General features: G+C 46.5%; 5 protein-coding genes across 6 annotated transcripts; 3 read left to right on the top strand and 2 right to left on the bottom strand.

The window, feature by feature from the left end:
• The first annotated feature begins 2,815 nt into the window (after window positions 1-2,815).
• LOC117646749 (snurportin-1) lies at window positions 2,816-4,933 on the top strand. The gene is made up of 8 exons (XM_034387914.1): window positions 2,816-3,050; window positions 3,156-3,381; window positions 3,460-3,583; window positions 3,669-3,986; window positions 4,070-4,312; window positions 4,403-4,485; window positions 4,562-4,715; window positions 4,788-4,933. The coding sequence occupies exons 2-8, from the start codon at window positions 3,200-3,202 to the stop codon at window positions 4,791-4,793; spliced, it is 1,110 nt and encodes a 369-aa protein (XP_034243805.1). The 5' UTR covers window positions 2,816-3,050; window positions 3,156-3,199; the 3' UTR covers window positions 4,794-4,933.
• On the bottom strand, window positions 4,929-10,081 carry LOC117646750 (S-adenosylmethionine decarboxylase proenzyme). Its single transcript, XM_034387915.1, has 8 exons — window positions 9,848-10,081; window positions 8,951-9,037; window positions 8,730-8,856; window positions 8,551-8,653; window positions 8,281-8,468; window positions 8,103-8,195; window positions 7,866-8,021; window positions 4,929-7,783 (listed from the first exon to the last, which is right to left on the bottom strand). Exons 1-8 carry the CDS (start codon window positions 9,970-9,972, stop codon window positions 7,646-7,648), a joined length of 1,017 nt encoding a protein of 338 aa, XP_034243806.1. The 5' UTR covers window positions 9,973-10,081; the 3' UTR covers window positions 4,929-7,645.
• Window positions 10,082-10,531: 450 nt separating this feature from the next.
• LOC117646751 (mitochondrial inner membrane protease subunit 2) lies at window positions 10,532-11,126 on the top strand. Its single transcript, XM_034387916.1, has one exon. The coding sequence runs from the start codon at window positions 10,568-10,570 to the stop codon at window positions 11,096-11,098; it is 531 nt and encodes a 176-aa protein (XP_034243807.1). The 5' UTR covers window positions 10,532-10,567; the 3' UTR covers window positions 11,099-11,126.
• Window positions 10,540-13,609, top strand: LOC117646747 (KICSTOR complex protein ITFG2-like). Of its 2 annotated transcripts, XM_034387911.1 has the most exons (7): window positions 10,540-10,672; window positions 11,205-11,289; window positions 11,441-11,632; window positions 11,718-12,064; window positions 12,146-12,334; window positions 12,434-12,677; window positions 12,763-13,609. In XM_034387911.1, the coding sequence occupies exons 2-7, from the start codon at window positions 11,242-11,244 to the stop codon at window positions 13,018-13,020; spliced, it is 1,278 nt and encodes a 425-aa protein (XP_034243802.1). In that variant the 5' UTR covers window positions 10,540-10,672; window positions 11,205-11,241; the 3' UTR covers window positions 13,021-13,609. The 2 variants fall into 2 exon arrangements, with proteins under 2 accessions (XP_034243802.1, XP_034243801.1); XM_034387910.1 differs by lacking the exon at window positions 10,540-10,672 and having other exon boundaries at window positions 11,111-11,289.
• On the bottom strand, window positions 13,510-15,951 carry LOC117646748 (damage-control phosphatase ARMT1-like). Its single transcript, XM_034387913.1, has 9 exons — window positions 15,797-15,951; window positions 15,489-15,595; window positions 15,300-15,405; window positions 15,067-15,217; window positions 14,900-14,984; window positions 14,667-14,823; window positions 14,402-14,573; window positions 14,078-14,311; window positions 13,510-13,988 (listed from the first exon to the last, which is right to left on the bottom strand). The coding sequence occupies exons 2-9, from the start codon at window positions 15,566-15,568 to the stop codon at window positions 13,642-13,644; spliced, it is 1,332 nt and encodes a 443-aa protein (XP_034243804.1). The 5' UTR covers window positions 15,569-15,595; window positions 15,797-15,951; the 3' UTR covers window positions 13,510-13,641.
• Window positions 15,952-17,711: the final 1,760 nt, after the last annotated feature.

The raw sequence follows: 17,711 nt of genomic DNA, 5'->3' as shown, positions 1-17,711 counted from the left end.
TGAGGCCCTCTGCGAGCCGCCCCGCCCCTGCCGACTGATTCCGAAGTGTCGGCCCCGCCTCTGTCGCACTCACGGGGCGTTCCTAGGGGTGCGAGGGGGACAGGCCGACGAAGCGGCCAGTCTTCGGAACCGGTCATGTCCACAGTCACGGCCTGCACGGCCTGCAGGGCCCCCGCTGTGCGTCGCCGTGCGTCCACACGGCCGGGGGGGTGGGTACTTCCCGAAACCCATTCTCATGGTCAAGGAACGCATAAACATGTGCGGGCCATTCACGCATCCGTTCGAAGCAGCTTCACAGCGACGTGCGGATTGGAAAAAATGTTGCGCTCGAGGGTTGCGGGGGTGTGGGGGATGCGAAAGCAGCGGGGCGCTCAGCAGCAGCATGCAGGCGACACCGGGGACGCGTTTGCCCCCCACCCGCGTGAGGAGGGTCAGCCAGGGCGCTATTTGACTGTCGGACTGTCGGTCGTCCAAGGAACATTGCAGCTCAGCTCGGGGTGCGCGGCGCGCGGAGGCAACGACACCGCCGGTCGGGGTCCGGTCTGTTTTGAACAGGCAGAGCGCCATTTGACTGTCGGTGGAACACGCAGCTCAGCTCGGGGTGCGCGGCGCGCGGAGGCAACGACACCGCCGGTCGGGGTCCGGTCTGTTTTGAACAGGCAGAGCGCCATTTGACTGTCGGACTGTCGGTGGAACACGCAGCTCAGCTCGGGGTGCGCGGTGCGCGGCAGCGCGGCAGGCAGCGACACCGCCGGTCGGGGTCCGGTCGGTCCGGTCTGTTTTGAACAGGCAGGATAAGCGGCAGACAAGCGCTTCCTCTCTTTTTACCGACTCTCTCGCCGTCTCCGTCTCTCCCGCGCGAGGGCCGCGGCGGAGCGACGCAGACGGAAGAGTGGAGGCGCGCTGGACCTGCTAGAACTCGTGTTTGCCCTGCCGTCGGGTCAATATTGGACTCGAGATACGACATGTGCCTCGCCTCGTACACATGTGGATGACCAGCAATGACCAGCGGGGTATGGACCGATGAACGGCCCGAGGCGCGACAGGGCGCGTTCCAAACCCGCGAGCCCTGTCATTTCGGAGAGGATACCGGCCGCAATGTAGCCGCAAGGAGATTCGTCAATACCCCAGCAAAAAAAAAAGATGCATCAAACCACTGTTTTGAAAAAGAAAAAGAAAAAAACGGCGCCGCGCGGCCATGTGTGTGACTGCACTGTCGTTCTTTACCTTTTTCCTCGAGGCAAGACAATGCTTTCGGAGACGTGGACATAATGTTATCGACATATTTTTACTCTGTTTCCTAAGATGGAAAATTACTAAAACAGGGGGGACTCACGTCGTGACCGATAGACCACAACTCTCTCGCGTACGACAGCCGTTCCGACTTGGACCCGGTCACAGCTTTCGAGACTGTACCGAGTTGCGTCTTTTGCGACTCACAGCCTCGCCAAACTATCTCCGCCCCCTACTTGTCTTCCGTTGACACTCGCACTGCATGCACGGCCCGCACCGCACCCCAGAGTGGCTCCCCCTCGGCTCGCGGTTTCCGATACAGATAAAGGGGTTTGCTCTTCACACAGCCCCCCTCCCCCTCCCCCTCGCCTCCCTCGGGGCCCCAGCCAGCAGGTTGAAGGTCACGCCGAAGGAGGTGACGTGAGGGTCCAAACTTTTCATCGCGGCGGGACGCATTTTGTTTGGGCCGCGGGGTGTGTTGGCCACACTGTTGGCGGTGCATGTTTGCGCGCGGGGCGAGCGGGGCGAGCGGGGCGGCCAGGGGAGCCACCTGACCCGCAAGGAAAGGTTCGTTGCCTAAGGTTAGGCTGAGGCAGCTCATCGCTCCGATTGCTTATCGCTGTGTCGCCCAGCGTCGAGCACAGTAGAGTCCGTCCCGATGCATGTAGCGAGGGCAGTTGACGCCTAAACTCCACCCCTAAAGTCACAGCAAAGGGTTGCTGGCTCCGAGTGGGCGAAGGGCGCGAAGGCCCAGCAGCCCGGCATTCCTTCTAGCCCATCTTGCCCGGGCCGCGGCCAGCCAGCCCGGCCAGGGAAAGGGGACAAATGAGCCACGAATAAATCTCTCCGTGCCGTCAGCGTCCTGCGAGGTGGGCCTGCTCCGGCGGCCTGGCTAGGCCTGGCCTGGGGGCAGGCTCGGGCCCGAATTGTCTCATCTTTGCATTATGTTAGGTCTGTGCCTGCCGTTTTGCATACCTCTCTCTCTCTCTCCCTTGCGAGGCGCGGTGCGTTGACCCAGACGAGCGGAGCGCACCGAGCCGAGCCTGGCGTAGCAAAGCCGCGCTGAGCCGAGCCGGGCACTCGCAGAATGGGTTTCATTGTGGGGCTGTCACTGCGCGCTGCTTGCATTGCACCGCATTGCCCCGCATTGCTCCAGTTCCATCCTTTGGAAAGTGTCCGCGCTGTCCGCGCTCCACGACGTGCCTTGCAGTGCCCCGCACCCTGGCTTTGTAAGTGCCGGGCTCCTTGGACCATAGCGCTTATGCAAAACTACCGGGATTGGCCGCGGGGCACGGCACGGCAGGGCACGGCACGGCAGGGCACGGAATCAGCGTGACGAATCGCATCGAGTGCAAAGTCTCGGTGAGTCACGTCGACATGGCGCAAATGGATCGCGACTTTGGCTTTCGGTTGATGCCTGCCCAATCTTTGAGTCAACCGACAACCACTTTCCTACCCATCGAACCTAGGCCGCCGTCCACCCCCCACTCAAACATTCCCGCCAAAGACGGAGCGTGGTCGCGGGGTCGCCAGGTGGCAGCACCTCCTGCTCTTTCCCGCCCTTGCCCCTCCCCCTCCCCTTCCCCTCGTTTGTCACTTGTCAGAAGAACGGCGCGCACGCGTTTTCCGAGGTTGTTGGTGTTTGGTCTCGGTGCGCCGGCGAAAACACGTTTGTTTTTGTAGAACTGTGATGCTAGATTCGTGCTGCATGCCGCGGCTTTTGGATGGTCGCTGTGTGCTGCATGTCTTCCACCGTCCAACTGACATGACACGCCAGTACTCGTTGGCTCGTGGAGACTGAACATTGTATCGGACAGGTTTGTTCATGATCTTCGAATGAATCAAACACTTTCAGGGGGCGAGCATTCTGTCTGTCTAGTGTGTTTTTAGTGCAGTGCTTGATGAGTTGTGTATGTTTACAGCTGAAGACGACTACTGTCCTGTCAGGTTTCATTTGACTGACACCATGGCTGATTCCATGGATCAACTCGTTGCATCTTTGGGTGCCAGTTGTGAGGTGGACGCTGATCCCTTTGATACCAACAAACCACACCCTCATTTTGCAGACTATGCTCATCTCCGCAAACCTGCTAGTTTGATGGGAGACCAAGACAAACGTAGATTGGAGTGTTTGAAGCGACAGAAAAGGTACGTTGTTATTAGAACAAATTGATCGGTATGCTAAGTGCCAGGGAATATTGTATCAGTACGATTCTTATTTCATAGCAAGCGAGATAAAGTTTACAACTTACAACGTCAGCTTCGAAAAGAGTTTGAAGCAGTGGATGATAGCGATGACGAAGCACCCGAAACCTACGAGAATCTTCATAAGAAGTCTACAGAAACTACTGTAAGTTGTTTCAAATACATGAGCTAATTCTAAAATTGAAATAATATTACTTTATGTGACTTATTTTGTTAATTGTTTCTCCTAGCCAAAGAAATGGACATTCAGACATGAACTGATGTTGTCTGAGTGGTTGGTTGATGTGCCGACAGATTTGGAAGAAAATTGGCTTCTGAAACCTTGTCCTAAAGGTCAACGAATGATGGTTGTTGCTACCCAGGGTACAACCAAAGCATATACCAAATCTGGATATGTAGTCGCCACTTTCAGCTCAGGCCTACCTGGTGGTCACCGTGCTTCTCGCCAGGGCATCACCATTCTAGACTGTATTTGGGACTTTGACAACCGTACTTATTACGTACTTGATGTTTTAGCCTGGAACAATATCGAATTGCTTGACTGTGAGGTAATTATTCTGAGCTCAGTTTATCAGGCACCTACACCATAGTAATCATGAATGCTGTTTAACATCATGTTTTCCCCTCCAAGACTGAATTTAGATTTTACTGGTTGAAAACTAAACTAGATGAGTGTCCAGAAGTTACATGTCATTCAGACAAAAACCGAAATGCTTTTGTTCCATTACAATCATTTGAGTGCTCAGAAGATCACCTGATAAATGTGATGAATCGTTATCCTATGTTCTCGGAGGAACGGAACAAAGATCCAGGGCTGGATGGCATGCTGTTTTACCATAAAAAGAATCTGTATGAACATGGAACCACACCCCTAGTATGTGTAACCACGGTTTGCAACTGCTGATATTTTACCAACTATCAAAATGCTTTTCTTTGATGTGTTGTTAATTTTTTCCAATAATAGGTAACTTGGCTGAAACCCTTTATGATGGAAGATGTCCTGGGTATCAAAGTTCATGAAAGTTATGTCATAGAAAGACCAGAGAGGTATCATTTTTCAATCCTGATGCTTCTTTGTCAAAATGATTTTCCTAGTGCAATCCAGTGTGTTTGTTCTTTTCAGTTATTCTGGTCAGGCAGCTTATATCAAAGAATTTGAGGAAGCTGCTCAGGCCAAGAAAGCTTCCTATCGAGGAAAATGGAGAAAGGGTAAAACAGGTGGAAAAGGGCAAGACACCAACATGGATTGTGCAGAAGACTGTGATGAATCCAAAATGGCAAGTGTCAATTTTTATTTTTAGTAAATGACGTTATGCAGGGATGTTACTTACTCTCATTTTGATTTTCAGGACTAGTATTTAATTTAAACCAAGAAAAGAAATGCCTATCAGCAGAAATTGTGTAATTGTTTTGTTTGTAAAGAATATATTTTGTTTTGTTGACTAATCTTCTATAATTAGTATGTAAGGTGAGAAATAAAAGCACATTGCTCTCAGATGTATCTTTAATTACAAAATACACATAGACAATTTTACATGAGGAGCTGAACAAGCAAGAATGCAAATGGTACACAATTTGAAATGTACTTGGGGCTTAACACCTTGATTGCTATGTGAATTCTACATTAAAGATAGAACCCCATGTTTGTGAAACTTAATTGTCAAGGTAGCTCAGTTAAGAACAAAGCTACTTATATGAATAGAAGGTTAGAATAAATTAAAAGAACATGATTATATGTCATGGTTCTCTGGTGGGTCACCAAACAGTTCAATTCCATCTCCATATATTCTGTGAGCAAGTTAGAACTGAGGTAGAAGAGAAGTGTTAGTGACAAAAATAGTAATTCTACCTCTCTGTGCGCCTGCAATTCTTTCAGCACTTCATGAACCAAACTTGGGTCATCAAACTAGGAAGTAGCTGAAGTTCTGTTAACTACAACTATTGAGCCAGTTCCCATCATTCTATCAGATTTGATAGATCAAACAACACTCACATAACAACATTATTCAGTTGTCTGTGCCCACTTAGAAAGGACACTTATTTTTAAAAAAAAAAGTAAAAGAAAATGGCACAGAGTAAGTCTTGCGTTCTTATTGCATTGGTTTTCCAATCTTTCATGACTAAGCACTTGACAAATTAAATCCCTATTTCTCCAGAGAAAAGCAATTCATCAGATTAAAACCAGACTAAAAATTGTACTATCACAAGGTCTATTCAGAACAAACAACTTCATGATACAGAGGCGCACATAAACAATGATATAGAAAAATGTTAACAAGTGAGAAATTCAGAGAAATGGTATGCACTTGATAAGCACATTTAAATTTCCTACAGCTTGAATTTATGGTGAGCATAAGACACCATAAAATTAAACTCAGCTAACAAATCAAATGCTGAGAGGGAGGGACTGCATCAAGCCTCCTTGTCAGATCACAAGAAATCTAGGACTACCAGAACATGAGTTTAATTAACATGTCAGTAGCACAATTGTTGAAAACAAGCTTCACAACAGGATCTAACTAAGCATTAAACAAGATAACCTATGGTTTAATGTAAACCAGTAAGCGCTTGGAGCCTAATTTTCTGGCTTCAAAATTAAGTTTTGCCTAAGGGTGAAAAGAAAAAATGTCAAGAGCTCTGTTGAGCCAACATATTTCTTAACACACAAAAAATGCAATCACAAAGTGGAGTTGCCAAAAGCAACTAAACCATAAACTAAAGGGAGGAAAAAATAAATCACAGAGCATGTCATCAGTTACTGTCAGATCTATGACCTGAACATAATCATTAAATTTCGAAATTGACAAAGCTCACTTAGTCTTAAATTGAACTATCACAAAATAAAATGACTACGAAATACTGCATAATTCTTGAGAAGTTAAAAAAGGTTTTAAAAAAACACACAATGTCAAAGGCAGAGCAGGTTCCACACATACAGCTTGGCATGGAAGACATCCCTGCATCTGGCAAGTTCTTTTAAGCAGCCTCCAAGACAGAGCTCAAGATTTCTTCACCAATTTTACTTTTAAAGGGCCAAGTGGTGTAGTTTGCAGAAAGAGGAGAGATTAAACTTGTTAATTTTTTTTTAAAGTTATGAAGAAGTAAAACCCAGAATTCTTGAGCGAATTGAGAGACAGCAAATTAAAAAGAACTAACAGGTACTTTCAACAACTTCAGGTTACCATTAGTACATCTAGACAAGTCATCAATAAAAATACAGTCATCTACTAAGAGCCAGCTGCTGACAGAAACCAATGCCTGGAGGGAAAATAAAAAGAGGGCAGCACCTATTGTTGCAAGCAATGTTGTGCCACAAAAAAAAATAAACACTTGTTCCAAACACAATATAAGGGAAGAACAACTTCAAACAATGCAATTCAACAGGAGAGAAATATGAAAGGGTAAGCATATGCACAACACTCCAAACAGCAGCTAAGATTGCTCTCTTTCTCTCTCTCCCACAAACTGGCACTAGTTAAGTAGCCGTTCGTAGTACTGAAGGAAGATCAATTGGAATGCCTAAATTGCATCACAGCTTATCTGATAACCAACAAACTCACCCTACTATATAACTTGAAAAGACTTTGTCAAGAAAGTATTGTGAGATAAGATTGCTATGTGACAAAGAACAACAATTAAGTAAAATATATATATATATTGCAGAAACAACTGAACGGACAGCCTGCAAAAAGCACAGGCTGTCACCATACTAATGAGGAAACTAACAACAATCAACCAATAAAATTTGGACTATCCTCTAAAATGTCAATGGAAAATAATTTTATCAGCTAGGTTGAAAAGGCACTGGCTCATATTTATGAGGCACAACCTTTCCAACGTGCAAATGTCATCTAATTAAACTTAAGCTTGCGACAATCAACTCTGAACCAAACTTAACAAGATAGGAACAACTATGAGGACACACAACATATCCATTTGCTAAAGGATTAAATTCAAACAAAGCCCTTTCTCATGAAATTTTCTCATACCACATGTAATACATTTTTCTATATCTATGTATATATGCGTTGTGACACATCCACTGGACCAACAGCAGGGTGGCCATGAATGCTACGAGAGGTGAATAATTTAAAACAAATGCAAAGCACACAAAGAGAGGTAGTGTTACATTGGAGGAAATTAAACTAATTGATAGAACGGGGCTCCGCGAGGCCTTTGCAGGCCTGAGGCGAGCCAACAGAAAATCTCAGCTAGGGAATTTGGAGTAGAAAGTGTAGGTCAAGTCGTAGTTGTTGAGGCGGCAGAACTGAATGTCGCGCTGCATCCATGGCCCAAAACGGGAGAGCTTTTGCATTTCATGAGTAGAGGCCGAAGCAGGAGAGGCCTGAAGAAAAAATATTTAGTCAAAATTAGAAAGTGCAATGGGCTGAACATGAGAATAAGAGACAAACTTTTGATCTTCTTACCTTATTAGCAAAAATAGTGACCACAAACTTCCCCGGCTTGAATGTCTCAATCACACGTGAGATGACATCCTTGTAAGATGATTGAGGGATGTTGGTTTCAAAGCTGACGTAGGAAAACTCCAACTCTGGTGTTATGTGAATAGTCATATAATATCCCTGAAGAAAGTTAAGCCAATCAATACCATGAAGATACATTACAAATGGAGGAAGCCTGGAATGTTTCATTATAATACTCACAGACTTGGTGATCCCATTCATGGAATAGCCACAAGGGTCAAAGAGGAAATCATCAATGCGCATGTTGGGAATGAGTTTATCTATTCCAGATTTCTGAAAATAATTTTAAGAAGTCAGTTTTGACAGTATTGACTAAAAATGCAACAGAAGCTGATACCCCTCTTAAAATTAAGAATACCTTTGTTGCTTCCAAGGCTGAAGATGAACTGGCTTTGGTAAAAAGGCTCATAACCTTGGGGTCAAGATCTGACATCAGAATCTCCAAAGTCTGATCAGGTTGGGCCAACTGAGGAACATTGTTTGGATGAAGAGTGTACAAATACCAACATTCAGAGTCTTCTTCACCAAGACAGTAGGAGGAGCCATCTGAAAATAGAATAATTATCATTTAATATTTGTTCTTAAATTGATTGATTTGAAATTGGTAGGAGAAAATGTCAAAACTTGCCTTTAAAAATTGCATTCAAAAGTTCAACTTCTTCATCAAAGGTTCTGTGAGGGGATTTCTGCAGGTCGGGACGCTTGAAGTTCTTTCTGGAATAGAAAACGTCCTACAAGGGGAAATTTTTTATTAGTATGGGTATTAGGACCCTACACCAGCATCAGCTAAAAGACCCCATTACAAACCTCATAGGAATTAAATCCAGCATGTTGATTCACCAACATGATGAGAGGTTCCAAGCACTGCAAAGGGGTAGTGGTGCCACAGGTCTTCAAGATGAATCTATTCTTTGAGATGAACATGCTGCTTTCACTGGAAATTTGAAGAAGAAAAAAAAAGGTTAACTCAACAGGATTACACTAGAGGCAGTTGAAATTTAATCTCACTATCATTTGTATCAACTGACCTCAAGACGTAAGCATCAACAAGTTCATTACTGGAGAAGCTGATAACTTCACAGTGCACAATCTGCAGCAAGCTCTCCCATTTGTTCCTAAAACAGAAAAACAAAATTGTTATTTTTTTTATTATTTTTTATTTTTAAGTTTAAATTACTTGGACACAAACCAATACTTTCAAGATAAAGAATGAAAGACCACAGGTCATTCTTGGGAAATAATACAACACTTTCATCAGGGGAGAATTTAAGAGAAAGCAGAATGTGTTCCCATCTGTTCTTTTAGGTTAAAGACAAAAATAGAGAAAAAGAATAGAAAAAAAAGTCCACCATCAGCTTCATCAAACCAGTTTGAGGCGCTTAGCAAGATTTGGCAAAGGCTGAAAATGTTGTTTGCCCTCTGGCATGAAAGACCTTGAGCCAACTGACGTGTGTTGGCTAACCCACACTAATTTAAAATAGAGTATTACTCATAATTCCCTGCATCTCGCACCCTTATTGCAACGTGTGTCCGCTAGCAGACGACGCGTGCTAAGAGCTGCCCGTCAAGCGGCCGTCGCATGACAGCGTCTCGCCCGTGCAGCCCCAAAATGCGACTCTCACTTTCCACCCTTAGAAAGAACCTTGACATTGGGGGTGGGCTCGGTCGGGGGGTTGCTCAAGGTAACAGGGTTAGGACGCCGAAGTATGGAAAGTGCCACCATTTCTTCTGGAAGGTTCGATGATCGACAGATTCGGAGAACGTGGAGGGCGCGTCGCGACGGCTGCACGATCACAACGGCTGTTTTGACAGGCCAGTCTTCCGCCCCCGCGTTCGCAGTGACAGTTACAAGGGTGGCTGGGGGGTTAAGCCCGCAGCTGATCCTGGGGGACCAGGGAACTGAGCGAGCTTTGGAAAGGACATACCTCGGAATGGACCGCAGGTCGCAGTTTTTGGCCTTGCCGTCCGTGTGCGTGAACCAGATTTCCAGCAGCTTTTCCACTCCCTCGAAATACTCGGCCCCACTAAATTTTGGCTCGGATTCTGCCATCTTTCCTCACTGCGGTTGAACCAACACACTGAAACTCTGCAGGCTCCCTCTACAGCTGAGTTCCAATTGAACGGCGGAAGCACGATTTGCAGGCGCGCTGCCTGGGCTGCCACGACGAGCGCCAACCGGAAACGAGGTGCCCCCTGGGTCGGTCACGTGGGAGGCGCGGGAACTACGACTTGGCGGGGAGTTCGAACCGCCAGAACGGCAGAACGCCACCGCGTGGTCGTTCGACGCAAAGAAACGTTCAATGCTTAGTCCGGAACAAACTGCAGCAGCCGCAACGCCAGTTCCTTCATCGTCAGGACTCTGAACCAGAAGGACGTGCCAGTGAACAAGGCCTTGTCCATCTGCAAATAGTTTGTCCGTTTGTCGTGTGAATAGTGGTCACAGCCCACTATTCCAGCAGACGAACAAAACACCAAAATCCTAACCTAACCTACGACCCATACAACCCTGGCCCTGGGCTATTTTCTCAAATCTGCAGAGTGTCAACCTTTGTACTTTGCGGGAGAGTTCTTTCCAAATCGAGAGAATCTCCCCAGTCGGCGCGTTTTCTCGTCCCCCTAAAGGAGAGAAGTGTTGTCTTTGATACATGCCATGGCGGTCGTTAGCAGCTCTAGGCCGCATAATTCAGGTGGCCGTCACTACAGCAGTGCTCATTTACCCACTGGTGTTTCAAGGCGACAAGTTCTTTAAGGTCAGAGTCTTTAAAGTGAACGGGAGATCCATGCATCCGTGTCTGAATCCGTACTCAAGCAAATGTGATGACTGGGTGTATGTGAGAGATGTCGGAGAGTGTGAGATCCACCGAGGAGATGTAGTCACTTTCATTCCGCCAAAAGATCCTTCCGCCCTCTTTATCAAGAGAGTCATTGGCTTGGAAGGCGACACCGTAGTGAAAAGTGACGGGGCTTCTACCAGCTTAATCACCGTCCCGTTGGGCCATTACTGGGTCGAAGGAGATAACAAAGGCCTCTCCATAGATTCGCAGCAGTTTGGGCCAGTTCCCAAGTCACTTCTTCAATCGAAAGCCTTTTATATCATATGGCCTCCTTCTCGCTGGAAAAAGATTTTTAATGAATTTTCCTCTGAGTGTAAGCCTGCCAATCAAAGTGAGATCTAAGACATTAGAGTTATATTTTAAATTAGTACAAAGACAACGTCAAGATGCGTGCTGTGTGCTTTGTGAACCGCTTGGAGTTTGAGTTTGGAGGCAATGTGTTTCGCAGCTCTCTCACTCTTGGAGATGTCGACAACACTGGTGAAATGGCACTGGTTGCAGGGAATGCAAGTGGAGACCTAGCTGTCTTCAAGGTAAAATTCTTTTAGATCTTCCTGCATTGGTTCAGTTGTAAGCTTCAGTCTGATTATGCATTGAAGCTTACAACTGAATCACTAATTTAAAGGAATTTTCCACTTTAAATACCATATTTAATATTTCTTGTTTCTTTGTTAAACCTTCTAGGGTGATAAACAATGGCAAATAATCAATGGCCTGGGTATGATCACAGCAGTGGGTGTAGGTGACATCCTCAACTGTGGCCTAAATGCTGTTGTCATCGTTTGTGGAGACGGTTGGTGCTATATTTACCTCTGCCCTGCAGGCAGTGCTAAGCTGGAGTGTGTGCATATACAGAGAATTCCAGCTAATACTAAGGTGAGTATTTTGCCAAGCAAATTATATGATCATAAACTTGATCTGCAAGTGAATGTTTATGCAAACTGGGTTTTGACTTTTGCAGGTGCTTCTCTTGGGAGACATCGACGATGATGGGCAACAGGAACTGGTTTTAGGACTGACAGATCGTGTTGTCCGGTCATACCGTTGGTGCTGGATTGGAGCTCCTATGGCTAGAGAGACCATATTGGCATTTGCTAAAACAAGTGTCGGCTCTTTAGCTGGACGAGGAGCTTTGGTGTGTTTAAATAAATGGGAGTTTGCTCACCAGCTAGGTGCAGTAACTCTGAACCACCAAGCAGGAGGCAAGCCTAGTCTATTGGTTGCCCAGCCAGGAGGCACTTTTATGAGAATTCGTTGCTATGCTGACTCTGATAGGACTGAAATAAACGACTTGGAAGATAGCAGCAGGTAAGGAACTGCACTCTGTAAAAACTTTGCCTTTGCTTGGTTTTGAAGTTCACCAGCTCAATGTCAATAATTTTAAAACAGATCCAACGCCTTTGGTGAAACATCTGTTGATTATCACCCTCTATGCATAAACAGCATGAGAAACCCTAATGTTTCAACTGAGATTCTGGGTGATATTGAGACTGGCCGCAAAGATGACAATGGATCTCCTTTCGCTGTTGCAACACTGGATGGTACATTGATGCTGGTTCACAATGATGACATTTTGTGGTATGTTGAGATTTGCCTTTTCAATTTTCTACAATTTATTTTCTTCTCAGGCTTTTACCCAATTTATCTATTGACACCATTCCTTACTCTTTCATGTAGGTCCTTCCAGGTAGATCATCAGTTATTTGCTGTGACAAAGCTAGACATTACTGGGGATGGCCATGATGAAATTGTTGTCTGCTCCTGGGATGGGCAAACGTACATTTTGGATTTGGAGAAACATAGTGTTCGTTTCCAGTTGGAAGAGACAGTATCTGGATTCTGTTCTGGGAAATATACATTGGAACCAAACAGCTCTAAACCATCGATTCCTGTTCTTGTATATGCTACATTTAATAACAAAGTAGGAACAGATTTTTAAAATTTTACTTTTTGCTTTTTTTTTAAAGAAGGCATTCATTATCTAAATCATGTCTCTTTCCCTTCAGATCTACATCTACTATGATATCCACTTACCCAGTATGCTGACAGAAAACTTTTCCCCTCATTTAGTTGACTTTATGCGTGGTTTTGATCTTCAAGAAATAGCCAAGAAAATTCCTAAATCAAGTGAACAGTATAAATACATAGCCGAATTTCTAAGCGGTCCCATAACCACAGACAAAATGAAAAAACTCACCGAATTGTGCTTGTATTTCAGAACAGACCTTGCTCAGCCCTCTGCCCCAAAACCCATTGATGGTTAATGAAAAACCTTTCTTTTGATTGTTCTAATTCTACTTGTTCCATGATATTCCATAACAGAGTACAAATAGAATTTTTAGCCCTCCAATACTATGTCAAAGAAAAATAAGACTGTCTTTGTTTTGATTTTTCTCATTTACTAAAAAAATGTTACTTCTTTGAGTGAGTGTCTTCCTTTCCAAACGCTATGTGTCAAAGCCATGTTCATAACAGCTTTTTATTTCTTTGATTGTTGTACATTTTGATGCTAAAGGATGTTTTAGAATTTTTATTAGAATTTATGGAATGTCCTCTGTTATGTTGTTAATTATCCTTTGACAGGATGCTTCTCTTGTAATTCGATTATTACTTACATCTCTAGTCACAATCAAGTTGAGCCACAAAGCTCTGTCTTTTTTTAACAAAAAAATATCAAGTGTTTCTCAATGTGACATTGAAATAAATGAAACTGTGTGTGCTGAGTATCACAGCACCACAAAGTCGAAAGGAAATTGTATTTCTTAATGGTTTGACTTTAATTAAAATAGATTTCTGTACATTGTATGCTACATTATAAAAACGATTAAAAGAGGAATGGAAGCTAAAGGAAAATTGGTTGATCTTAACAGCTCCAAACAACTGGATTATTTAACTAAACATGACACAACCGCATATTTTCCTGTCACAAGCCAGTCTGTGTCTTTTTGAGCCACCTTCTCTGCCTGTCCAGGCTGCAGACCAACTACCACATCAGCCTTAATTGTGCGCAAAGTAACAAGAGGAGCTGGTTCAAACCCTCTCAGAGCAACAGAAAATTTTTCAGTGTGAGGCCAGAACACATCTCCAACTAATTTGCGATAGTTGAGATCACCTTTGAAAATCAACAGCTTTGATCCTTCAAAACTGTTGTACAACTCTGGGTCAATCTGTTTCATGGCATCATACGAATATGGCAGGGTCCAGAAGGACTCAGTTAAGTATGTCCAGGTACCTGAATTTGATGTGAACAGAAACATGTTTGTTACTATTGAATTTTATTTTTTAATTATATTAACTAATGAATGTGAGAAAATTACAAACCAGAACTTAAGAAGTCTTTCCACATAGTTGACAGCTTGGATAAGCAAGGTGCTCTTGTTTGGTTGGCCATCTCCTGGATCAGCCAATGGAAGTCATGTTCCATCACATCTGATATAAACCAAGGCACTCTCTTTCCATGGAATCTAATTTTATTTGCTAATCCCAGTTTCACTAAAAGATGAGCTAGACATAAGTCTGAGAACAGCTCATAGCCAGAGTTGTCAAAAATTATATCTGTAAAATTCATTTACATAGAGAATTTGTAAGTTCACCCATTGCTGATATCACATAATTTAAAAAAAAAATTAAAATTTTAGTACATACCAATTATTTTTGGTCCAGACGAAGTTGAATTTAACGCTGACCAGACTTTTTGTAGGTCATTGACAAGTATCAATTCATCAAGAGTGGAGATCATATCAAGAGGGTTTTCAACTTGAGATATGTCCTTCCCACCAGAAATGGAAAGATCACACCGGTTACCCCAAAGAGAGAGCTGTCGGTAACAATTAATCAAAGAATAAATAATAATTGCTTGGGCAGAATAAAAATACTCGAATTTCAAGGCTAACAGATAATAAATACATACTTTGAGAAACTGCAAAACACATTGTTCTGTGTCAATTTTAGCATCAGACTCAATTAGCTTAAGCAAGTAGCTGCCAACAACAGAGATGGCCTGCAGAGATCCAGTGAATGCTTCCTCCTTTTGATGCCGAAATGGATCGTATTGGTTGAGGTGCTTTCTAGAGACCAGTGTAATTAATTTTAGTGTCACTGAAAGTTAGCTTTAGCAAACGGTACATTAAGTCAATAACTTACGTCAACGCAAAACTTTCTCTGATCCTTCGGTAAAGATAGCATTCAATATGGAGCCACACATCAGCAAACCATAAAAGTGGTCGACCTGAGGGAACATATTTTATTATTTAATAGCTATACTAAACAAAAAGAAAAGAAACTGACAAGCAAATATTGTTCTGTCTTACCTAGTCTCTCTTCAGTGGTATTTAAAAAATTGTTCCAATCAGAAGCATCAACTTCATTAGCTTCTAAGGAAATAAGTGGCTTGTTTGTTTGCATTTCATTTTTCAGCTTTGAAAGATAGCCAATGATCTGTTTAATTTCTTCTCGTGATCCCTGAAAAAAAGTTTAGAAAAAGATACATCAGAATACAAAATGTTAAGATGATATGTTGCGAGTTGAGCGCCAGCAAACATACCTCACCGTAGGTTTGTACTAAGGCCTCTTTGCTTCGAGATAAATGGTCGATAACCTGAGTCACAGTAACAGGCAGTCGGTTACGCACTGTATGATAAGCAAAACTCCTGCAACACGGAAAAGAGATGAAGTGACTGGTCTCAAATTTTAAAAACTGACAACTATCACAAATCTTGACAAAACGTGTTACCGTTTGTATTTGGCACTTAGGTATTCATTCCAGGGTGTTACCATATCGATACAGTCATCTGAAACAGAAGCCTTGGCCATGGTTGCGGTTCCAGCAACTAGTGCAATCTGCAACAGTAAGGAGACAAGTAAGTCCATATTTCATCAGAAACTGGTGCTGAAGGTGAGGGGGGGTCATCAGATACACATCAACTACAGAGCAACAAGGTTAGAAAAACAATGCCCCTCTACCCAGGACCTCAGACACGGCACGCAAGTTTGATCCTTGAACTTCCTGGGGAATGACTCTAGCTGGCAGAATAAACTTACGCCGATTCACGAGCGCGGCCGGGCCGATCCTCGCCAACTGACAGGGGGAACGGGACTCAGCAACTCTTCAGCTCTCCCAAGCAGACAGCAACAGCGGACCAGCCAAGCAGACGACGACCCGATCGTTATTCGCAGGTAGTGGAAGCGCTGTGCGCAGGGCGTGGGTGCGGCTGCGGCGCGGGGCGGGGCGGCGATACCCCGCGCCTCGAAGCCTCGCCCGCCTCGCCTCAACGTGGCCGCAGCGGCCGCAGCGTAGCGGCGACGGACGGGAGGAAGCAGGGAAGGTCAGAGGGCACGGCGCCGCGCATTGCCGCGCATTGCCGCGCGGGGCACGGAGGCTGCAGACTCATTCCGAGAGTCCCTTTCGTCGCTCTGTCCCTCTCGCACCCACACACGGCTCCCCATGGGTGCGACAGAGACAGCGCGACGAAAGGGACTCTCGGAATCAGTCTCCTGGCTGGCTCTGGCTGGCTGGGGCCCCATGGACTGCTCAAAGCGCGTCACAAGGTCACTCGGCTACACGAGGGGCAGCCTGGGCACCCACGGGCAGCCAGGGGTCCGACCCGACCCCGGCCCGATGTTGGCCCGCTTCTCATGGCGTGTCACATTGCGACAACGACACGGCGCGGATCTTGAATCTAGGCCTCCGAACCTCGCCGCCGAGGGTGTCGCACCAGTCACGAGGGTCGCGAGCGTGCCCCTGCATCGGGGGCACGCCAAGCAGGGTCACGCCCAGGTCACCGAGCCACACGGCTTCAGCCGCACCTAGCCATCGCCATGGCTCGTCGCAGCGCAGTGCCACGAAGCGCGCACGCGTTCGCGACATCGCGACCATCGTCCATCCGCCCCTCTGCCCTCTTACTCGCGGGGGCTGCGTCCGGAACGGACAGGTGTGGCGGCTGCTGCACCGCCACTTCGCACGCCCTCCGGGACCTCCAGGACCTCCAGGACCTCCAGGTCGCTCTGGAGCTGGAGCGAGAGCGAAGTCGCGGCGTTTGCTGGAGGCCTGGAGAATCCAAATGGGAAGGGAAGGGGGAAGGGGTGATGAGTGAGGTAAGAAAACGACGCATGTTAGATGGCTTCCCCCTCCTCTTCCCAGCCCCCTCCCCTCCTCCTCACCGCAACCCCTCGGCGCCCCTCAGTTCCCCTTCGGCCGAGTGGTCTCGCTCGGAAACAGCCGCCCCTCGCTCGGCTCTGCTTCGGCTCCGCTTCGGCTGCGCTTCGGGCCGCTGGCGGCGAGTGAAGAGTGGCTCCGGTCCGGTCCGGCCCGAGCCGAAGCGAGGCGAAGGCGAAGACAGCCAGTGGCTGAAGAAGCTCAAGGAGCGCGAGAAGCACGAGGCGTAGCGCACAGCTCGGTCGGTGTAAGCGCACGTTGCGGACGCGAAACAACAAGGACGAGTGCTTGTCGTCCTCGCGAGTGCAGTGCCAGTGACGTGTCAGTGTGCTAGTGTGTGTGTGTCGTCGTTCCAGCAGCACTTGGGATTAAAACTTCGCTCCAGGTTCGTCCAGGACCGGCGGTGTCGTGAACGGGACGCCGACGGCAGGTCGGCAGGTTCGCCGCGAGTGACAGGACCAGTTGCACCGCCTGCAGCCCTGCAGCCGCCTTGCAACACCTGCTGCAGCTCGTTGCAGCTGCAGGCCGGCGGCTGGACTGCGGCTTGGGCTGCTTAGCATCCTTGGACCTGACCCCGCGTCGCCGGCGTCGCCGCGCGCGGCCGGTGAAGATCTCCAGGAGCAAGTACTCAGCACCCGGCCGGCCCGCCGGTGGAGGTGAGGCGCCAAAACATCGCCGGCTTGTCCTAACGAGGTGTCAACATGTCGGAACAATATGAGGCGTGCCGGGCCGTGCTGTGCCGTGCTGTGCCGGCCCCCTCCAACGAGAGGGTTTACCTGGCCTGCCTGCGCGTCTCCTTGG

Source organism: Thrips palmi, unplaced genomic scaffold (genome assembly GCF_012932325.1).
Source record: "Thrips palmi isolate BJ-2018 unplaced genomic scaffold, TpBJ-2018v1 HiC_scaffold_2, whole genome shotgun sequence".
In the NCBI taxonomy this organism is placed as follows: Eukaryota; Metazoa; Arthropoda; class Insecta; order Thysanoptera; family Thripidae; genus Thrips; species Thrips palmi.
Note: the sequence above shows the minus strand (reverse complement) of the source record. Positions and strands in the feature narration are given on the sequence as shown.